This window comes from Rhinatrema bivittatum, chromosome 1 (assembly GCF_901001135.1).
Source record: "Rhinatrema bivittatum chromosome 1, aRhiBiv1.1, whole genome shotgun sequence".
Taxonomy (NCBI): domain Eukaryota; kingdom Metazoa; phylum Chordata; class Amphibia; order Gymnophiona; family Rhinatrematidae; genus Rhinatrema; species Rhinatrema bivittatum.
In genome coordinates this window covers 146,148,567-146,158,029 of record NC_042615.1, presented here as the reverse complement: position 1 = coordinate 146,158,029, position 9,463 = coordinate 146,148,567, and the positions used below count along the sequence as shown (strand labels likewise).

General features: G+C 43.1%; 1 protein-coding gene across 2 annotated transcripts in view; it reads right to left on the bottom strand.

Annotated features, from left to right (window-relative positions):
* Window positions 1–2,285: 2,285 nt before the first annotated feature.
* The window catches only part of NFXL1 (nuclear transcription factor, X-box binding like 1), a 273,886-nt gene continuing 266,708 nt past the window's right edge, over window positions 2,286–9,463 (bottom strand). For both annotated transcript variants that reach the window (XM_029588216.1, XM_029588206.1), the window contains exon 23: window positions 2,286–3,042. In XM_029588216.1, coding sequence (XP_029444076.1) covers window positions 2,866–3,042 — 177 coding nt within the window. In that variant the 3' untranslated portion in view covers window positions 2,286–2,865. The remainder of the gene's footprint in view (window positions 3,043–9,463) is intronic.

Here is a 9,463-nt window from a genome sequence, read left to right as displayed (position 1 = left end):
AAAAGGAATAATGACTATGCAAGAGGAACGCTGACTTCATATAATGGAGCTAACATGTATGTTTCAACAGAAAACCAAGTTGAGGAACTTCTGACCAGAACAACAATGTGTGCCCATGTTTTCTGATCTGCCTGTTTAATTTAGGGCTATAGCTTCTTTCCACAAATAATGAAGTAAGCTGCCCCAGGACAGGAACAGATCAGACACATGCAAACAACCCAAATCTACCCAGAGACAAAAGATAGCCTATCCAAAGGGTGAGTTTTATCAGACAGATCAGCTCACAAAAAAGCGCTGACACAGCAGGGCAGCGTTGGTCATGAGGTTATCGGACCCTGGTCCAGGGTTGCCATGCAGCAGGAGCAGTAAACCCTGCCCCCCATGGGATGAGGGGTCAGAAGTCAAATGAAAAAATGACACCATCTGCCCTGTTGACTATGCATGAGCTGTTTACATATGCATGTCTGATCTGTTAAAAGAAGCAGGGGAGAGAGGGCTTGGGGGGGGGGGGGGGGGGGGTGGGCAACAGGCAGAAGAATTCCACACACAAACACCAGTAAAGGATGATCCCAGAAGCATTATCCCTGCCCCTCCCCCTATGGCGAAGCAGAAGACCTCTTACGTCCTAAAGGTCTGCACATAAGAGTCCTGCCTGTTACCTGACTGTTCGTCTCAAACCTGTCTTTTTCTTCTTCAGGGCTCAGACCAGCCTTAGCTCAGCAAGAGACTAGGGCTATAAACACCTGCTCCCTTCAGCAGGGACTGCCTCTTCAGAGACTGCCTCAGGGTGAAATGGAAAGTAATCTCCTAAAGTTACGGGGTTAGTTAGCTAATTATATTTATTAATATACCCAAAGCAAGTTAACATCTCTGATTCATGTGTTCATGTTTACTAATGATACTTTACTCAGTATCACCTGTATTGTGTTAAGGACATTAGAGGCATGTGCTTATCTTATTCTAACTGCTAAACCTGAAATGTCTGAAAATAAAGCAGTCTGATTCTGAGACAAACAGGGGTCCTTTCCTAGACTTTTCAGATCACCTAAAGGTAATAAATGGTAAGTTTCCATAGCATGGCCAGTATCCCTCAGACAGGGAAGGGGAGGTGGAGCAGGCAGTCTCCTCCCAGCTACATATACCCTTAAATCAATTACAAGATGTTCAGGCATCCTAAAGTGAAACAAGTGATGTAAGCTGGTGTCAATTTAGAATTGCAGTAACTCTGAATTGTAACTTGAAACACCTTAAGTCAAGGACTTCTTGTACAGCAATATTAGATTTTTATCACATTAAGTAAAGGTCATAATTATAGCCCAGTTCTATGTTGATCTTACCAACACTATGTAATGTATTATGAACTTTCCACTTTCATTATATCCAATTTCTCCCCCTTCAGAAAATATCTGCAGAAAAGATATGCTTAATCTAGATAAAGTACAATTAAAAGGACTATGTAATAATCCAACAGAAGACATGTATTTTTTCTCCTTTTTAATTAGGTAGGATGAATTCTACAAGCACAAAGAATACTATACAAATAGACTAAATGCTTTGCTAAAATTTCAATTAGTTTTGACTATCATCCGTATTTTTATGATAAACACATTTAAAGAATACTATCAACCCAGACTCTATGCACGTGGGTTTTAGAAGCAACTAGTGCACAATCAACCCAAAATATTTTCAGAACTTTATGCTACATTTTAATATCATCCAGCTAATGCAAAACAAGTCATTTTATCTGGTATTGTCTTTCAGTATACATCTATTGAAATAGCTTGCTTATTTTGAAACAAATGTATCACAGACAAACACAACAGTAAAAATGCCGTGTCAATACATTTATATGAATATAAAACCTAATAACTGCCATGGATGACATCGCTACTAAACAATGGTTTCTCCATAATAGCTAGATGGTTTATTAAAATATGACAAAGACATGAGAGAGAAAAAGGCAGTGCCCCAGGGGTTAAAGCAATGGGCTGGGAAATAGGATTCAAATCCTGCTTCTCTCACTGACACTCCTTGTGACCTTGAGCAATCACTATTTCATGCTGCCTCAGGTACACACACACAGATTATAAGGTCCTTGGAGCAGTGACTTGTTCTACCTGAATGCTTATCACCATTGTACAGCGCTGCGTATTCTAGTATCACAGTAAAAATGATAAGTACTATGATAATGTGATATATTTTTAGTTTTGGTGCTGGTTATGTACCTAATGCTATCCACAATGCACATTGATTAGTTTGAATAGATGTAGTTCTTCTGAAAGACATTCTTTGTGGTGGTGGTGGGGGGGGTGGGGTTGGGGTTTTTTTTTTTTTTTAGTTTTTAAGCAACTAATTTGCAAGGATAAGCTACAAAGCTCAAATAAACTATACACTGAGATCAATTCTACAAAAGGCTAACTATTAAAAGGAAATTCCATGCTCATAATCCAAGGCAACTTACTGTCTAGCCAGGGGAAATTAACTCACCCCTTAACAAGAAGTTTTCCAGCCATGCAGTTTATATGAGAGCTCATTTTTAAGAGGATACAGAATTGCTGCAGCTATGCTCATCCCTACAAACAGAAGCAGAGCAGCGGGTTCACAAAGTGCTCCAGACTTTGGTAAGACAGGACACTCACATCAATGGTCTGGTCTGTTACTGCTGGAATCAAAGACGTACTCCTAGCATCAGAAAGAGACCTTTCTAATGATAGATGGCTCATAATTAACTTGGGTCTCACTGCTCAGTCAGGGCAATACATTAGCAGGAAGGTCAATTAAGCTGCCGTGAATTTTCAGCATGGAGCTTCCCATCAAATGAGTTAACTGAATATACACCAGAATCTTACATCTCAACTCAAGACGTCAAACATTACTGTGAGTGATGTACAAAGCAAACACAGCAAGAGCCATGCCAAAAACAGGCATTAGTATGTAAGCCTTGTATTTCTGCCACAGCGACTGTTCGATTTCTATGTCGTCCTTTTTCCTGTTTCTCTTCCGTCTTCCTCTCAGCCTGTTTTCAAAAGCTTCCAGCTCAGCCTGAAGCAGGAGTACAAGAAACACATTAAAAACTGTCAATGTCAACATATACCAGTACAAAAAGTAAAATATCAACTGCTGAGATTAGATGACAATATGGGCTCCATTCACTATGATGTTTTCCCCATTCTGTGTTTATGGGAAAAATGCATAGTAGAGAAAGCCATATGGGACTTATACTGACCAATATTGAAAACTTGTGGATATTGCTGACCTTTTTCAGGGATCTTGCATTTAGTCAGTACAAAAAAAACGATGGCCCTAATTCAATCTTTTTCTTGTTGCACATCTTCACTTAATGGGAATCAAGAAAAGAACAGGGGCTAGATTTAAGTTTTAAGCAAAAGCAGCATAAGCAAGTAGGAGAATTTGTAAAGACAAGGAGGAGCATTTTCAAGTTTTTGGGCACTGTGTTCCCGGAGCTCTGCTTGTGCACAAGTCTGACTCAAATTTGGAAGGCATGCTGGAATCCTGGCAATACCTGCCTATGGCATTTCAGGCATGTCCATGCATGGGGAGAGTTTACGGTCTTTGCATGTGCATGGACAGAAAGGCAAGGTAAAAGCAATAGATGTTCAGCGCTAGTCAAATGCGCCGAAGAGTATATAGTCTGTTTATAGAAAAACAAAAAATAGCAAGTGTCTTGCCCAACAATTTAATTTCCTGAAACTTAAGGATGAAAAAACCCAAAACAAAAATTATACAAGCAAAAACTTGCAACAGCGTAGCAGGACTTTTGCCCTAAAAGTTCTGAACTTAAAAAAGGGGGTCGAAATTCAGCTATGCTTTCTGGAATAATTCTGTCTATGGAAATTTTCTCCTTCCAAAATTGGCAGGAAATGAAATTCTTGGCCAGAAGATGTGCTATACTAAATTTGTACATGCAAACTAGCTTGCAGGGTGTTTGTACTTTTTTGCCTAAAACTCAAATATGGCTCCAAACTGGCAAATAAGTTTGTCTGGTTTTGCATTTTATGGCATGGACCGTCTTCTTTATGTGAATTAATTTTCCAGAGGAAATAAGCACTGGACAAGATACAGGGTTTCAAACTGGAAGGTTTCTTTTATGATACCTCTTGTAGGCATTTTGTTATCAAGAGCAAATATACATAGGGTTAAATACCTTACTATTATATATATTGCATGTTGCTAAACGTATGATTTTGTGGAGACAATTAAAACAATAGCAACTGCATGCATTCATTTATTTCAGTAGATAAAAGTGATCATTTTATTACTCTGCTTGCAACTTGGCTGTTTTAAAATACGGCAATATTACAACAATACCTAAAAATAAGCACAAGAGGAGTAAACCTAGGATTCTTAAAGGGACATTTTGTATTGAAGTGCCCCTTTTCAGACATCTGACAGCATACCACCAAAAGTAGCACATACACAATTTGCTTACATGAAACCCACATTCCCTTAGAGTGAAAACAAGAATTGGAAAGGAATCCTAGGAAATATCACAAGTTTCTATTTTTTTTTTTTTTTAAATTATTACTTCTACAATAAGATTTTCAATGTATTTTCTTTTATTTGGTAGTTTCCTCCTGCTCCTTTGGGCTTCCAGCTCAAATGGAATCAGGGCTAGGACCTGTTGCCATGCAAGATGATCAGCCGAGCATGAACTGAATCTGTCTTGCACATCCTCTTTAAAGCCTGAAGCTTGTGACCATGCTTTCATGAGGGCATAAAAGGCCGTGGCAGAAACTGTTCCCATCTTGAATACACATTTCTCTCTTCCCCCTTTTCCTACCAAGCCATAATGAGTTGAAATATCTCTTCATTCTGCAGAAGCCAAACAGAGTGAAAATTTGCACTTCACACCACAGACCTGATAGATTGCTTTGCAAGACAACAGCAAAGCATTCTGGAAAAGTCACCTTCCAATGAGGTCCAATCCTATGCTCATTGCCTAGACATCTTGGACCTTAAAGGGCTGAGTCAACTCCATAATCTGGTATGGGAGTTGGACATGATCAAATCATGAAGCTGTCTGGACACAAATGGTGTGTTGAAAGTATTTGACAATCTCCACATTTATTCTGTTACAAGAACACAAAACATTTCAGATGCACCACCCAGAAAATGGCATGGTATTTTTACACAAGTTCGCAAGGGGTGTACTCTTCGAGTTCCTAAGCATGCTGGGAGTACAGCAAGGGCAGATTAATGATAATTGCATGGTGCGGGAGGATTATTCACTGTTCTTCCACAAACTTCAAAGAAAACATATCCAATTACATGACCAAGAATCACCATGATGTTCATCTTGGTGTGGAGAACATCTCAAACAAGAAGTTTCATGCAGAACTAAAGCGCCTACTTTCCAGGACATGCACATCCGTGTGCAAATGCAGACTCAGGGCCAGTGGTTTATGCTCACCTGCCAGCAGATGAAGACGGAGCAAGCTGATGACACAGTATATATAACCCTGCAGTGACTCCAGCCTGCCAGTATTCTCTTTAAAAGCAACTGTGGACTGACTAGCAAAAAACGATTAAAAACATGTAACCAGAACTGTACTCAACCAACTATAATCAGTGAAATCACATAAGATTCTAGGTTACCCGATGCTAGGGATTAGATGAACACTTGCCAGTAATCCCTTGGGACCCAGAGCCCCACAGGAAGACTATTGATACACTCATGCAGCAGTCAAGGGTGGGAAGCTGAGTCCATCTGTCTACACTAAGGAAAATGAAATTATCAGGTAAGTAATTTCTCCGTTTCCTAACGTGTAGACAGATGGACTCAAAACCAGGGGGATGTACCAAAGCTACTCTCCAACAGAGTGGGAGGCTGCCCGCGGTTCAGTCAACACTGTATGTGCAAAGGCTACATCCTCCCGGGCCTGCACATCTAGATGATAAAACTTTGAAAAAGTGTGTAAGGAGGACCACGTCGCAGCTCGGCAGAAATCGACGGGAGATAATAGACTAGCCTCCACCCATGACACTGTCTGATCCCTAGTGGAATGAGCCCTAAGCTGAGTAGGCAACGGCTTTCTAACATCCACATACACGGCTGTGACCACCTCCTTAATCCAAGAGCTATGGTAGCCCACAAACCCGGAGCACCCTGCTTACATCCGCCATGGAGAACAAACTGGTGATCCGTTTTTCGAAAAGACTCAGAGACCTCCAGATATCGCATGACAAGACATTTTAACATCCAAGGAGCGTAAAGGCGAAAGTCCTCCACATCCCTGACCTTATCCAGGGATGGCAAGGAGCTGGACTGATTCAAATGAAAGTCCAAGACTACATTGGCAAGAGGAATGGAACAGTATGCAGCTATAACAACCCCGGAGCCACCCGAAGGAATGACTCCCGGCAAGACAATGCTTGCAGGTCAGAAATCCGACGCACAGAACATGTAACATCAGCAACACAGCCTTCAAAGTCAACAACTATAAAGAAAGGCTATGCAGTGGTCGGAACATAGGACCCTCCAAAACGTCCAGCACCAAATTTAGACTCCACAATGGAACTGGTGCTTCACTCCCTTCAAAAAACAGGCCACATCAGGATGAGACAAGGAAACACCATTCACCAGGCTCTTGAAACAGGCAAGAGCTGCAACCTGATCCTTCAAGGAATTAAGAGCCAAGCCTTTATCCAATCCAACCAGCAAAAAATCCAGAATGAGAGGGATCTTAACTGAACGAGGAAGAACACCCTGCTCCTCACGTCAGGCCTCAAAAACTCTCCAAACGCACCCATAAGCCAAGGAAGTGGAGAAATTGAGAATGCGGAGTAAAATAGCAATCACCACAGAAGAATAACCATGCTGTAACAGGCGAACCCTCTCAAGGGCCAAACCTTAAGACAGAATTGAGTTGGATCCTTGTGAAGAACCAGTCCCTGCTGAAGCAGATCCATGTGCGGCGGAAGACAAAAGGGGATCTCTAACAGGAGTCGTCACAAATCCGCATTATACGGACACCTGGGCCAGTCCGGCACCACCAGAAGTACTAGCTCCCTGTGGCCTTCGATTTTGCGAATTATCCTGCCCAGCAAGGGCCGCGAGGAAGGCCTAAAGCAATCTGTTTTCCAGCCAGACCTATATGAGAGAGTCTATTCCCAGGGACCACGGATCTCTCCTGCAACCGTAGAAGCGAGGAACCTTTGCATTTTGAGAAGTCGCCAGCAGGTCTAGGAACGGAAGGCCCCAGTGATCCACAATCACCTGAAACACCTCGGCTGACAACACCCACTCTCCTGAGTCCAGACTCTCCCTGCTGAGAAAGTCTGCTTTTACGTTGGCTTTTCCTCAATTCTTCTATCATGGACATCCTTCAAAGCCGGTCCTCCCTCTACGGAGATAGTCATCCGCTTAGACATGGTACATACCAAAGCATCCACTTTGGGAAAATGCAAACGCTCTCTCACAGCCGGATCCAGAGGGTGCAGGCCTTCCAATATCCGACCCCCTTTAAAATTTATCTCTGGGGCATCCTATTCCAGATCAATCAATTCCTGGATGGCATCCATCACCGGGAAAAAACAAGAGGCTTTAATTAAGGAAACCCAAATGGGATTCTTTTTCGGCTCTCACAAAGCATCTGAACCAGGAACACCCAGCTATTTCAAGGTCTTGGAAATCAGGCCTGGCAGTTCATCTCTATGAAAGAACCGAAACATGGTTCGATACGGTTCCAGCTCTGGAGGAATAGACCCATCTTCCAGGGAATCTGAATCAACCGCATCATCAGTGTCATCTGGATTCCTGTCCTGAACACCCGCAGGGAGCTGAGGCGAGCCCTGGCGTTTAAGCATAGGACTGGAAGAGGGAGGAGCCACCAGTTGAGGGTCCGGGGAAGTAGAGGACTGCGCTTGAAGAAAGGCTTGTAAGCCTTAAAATATTCCACCCAAGAAAAAGCAGCCGGGTCCAGACCCAGCCCAGAAGGAACTGGAGCTGGTCCCACAGAACTGCCTTCGTCAGTGGAGGAGCCAGTCCAGTGAGAACCAAGAGCTGGCATCCCCCCAGTCAAGGTTGTGACCAACCCGTCATCAGAATGGGAAGAGCCAGGCTTAGCAAAATCAGAGGAAGACAACTCTCCCTGAATGTCTGAGCAGCACTGACACAGGTTAGAAACCAGGTCAGGCTGAGAAGCCCTAATATGACAAGCAACACAAATAGGAAGACGCTTAGGTTTCTTGCTTATCGGCGCCATCGATGCAGTAAAACATGTGTCTGAACGGCTTGTGCTCAAAAATGAAATGCGCCCAAAAAAATAAGCACCTAGAAGAAAGTGCGGCAAGGCGCACACACAACCTGTGCGCCAAGTTAAGCATGAAGTTTGTGTGCGTAAAAAGCACATCCAAAAACAGAGCGCACAATGTGTGTGCAGAGCTGACACACTGTGCACACTGACGACCTATAGAGGGTGGCAGAACACACTCAAGAGCGGGTGAAAACGTCTGCCGCAGCCTACATGTGGCATGCAAGAAAAAAGCCTAAGTGCGGTGCCTAGCCTACCGGAGGCTGCTCAATCCTAACGGGAACGGGAACGAATGTCAGCACAGTGAGCCGAGAACAGAGACCGGAGGAAGTCCTGAAACCCCTCTGGTTCTGCTTCAGGAAAAACTCTTTTTTTTTTTTAAACCTTACCTGAGCTAAAGCGCTTACCAAATGAGTACAGAGAGTCTCTGGCTGCAGGGGGAGAGGGCATCTGCCGTCACCGCCACACTCGGCCTCCTGCACTCACTGCCTTTCAGCTGAAGTAGCAGCTAATTCCAAGATGGGAAACCCAGCCACTGGACCAAGGCACACCTCTGAGGGACCATGGAAATTGCCTCAGGAATTCTCAACTGGGGGAGGAATCTTTAGGTACCACCGCAGGAGAGTAGGGCTTTCGTTTCTTGAATTTAGAATTTCAAATTTCTCCTTTCAAAAAGCTCAAAGCAATCCACATAGGGAGATGCACGTCCACCATCTGTTGGAGACTGAGAATACTGAGAGACTGGGGTCACTGCAGGGTTATGTATACTGTGATGTCAGCTTGCTCCATCTCCATCTGCGACCAGGGGAGCATAAACCAATGGTCCTGAGTCCATCTAACTACAAGCTAGGAAATGCTATATTTATAGCCAAAATGGCGCCTGCGATTAAAAAAAAAAAAAAAAAAAAAAAAGGAGGGCATAGTTAGGCTAATTTCCCTGCTCCCGCATTGCATTGGTAATTTCCGCAAGGTACGATAAATTCATCACACCAGTGCTACTTTTCACACATGGCAAGAGAGAGAGACCCTGTAGAGACAAATATGAAACTTAACTAATTATACCACTTTTAACTTGGGGTGAGGTTTGGGGAGGGCAGTTTTATATACACAGTAGGAGGTATAAACAGCAAAATTGACATCAATGAACGTTTTCTGTTTGAACAGATGAAAGTTACAAGAGGAGTTGATCT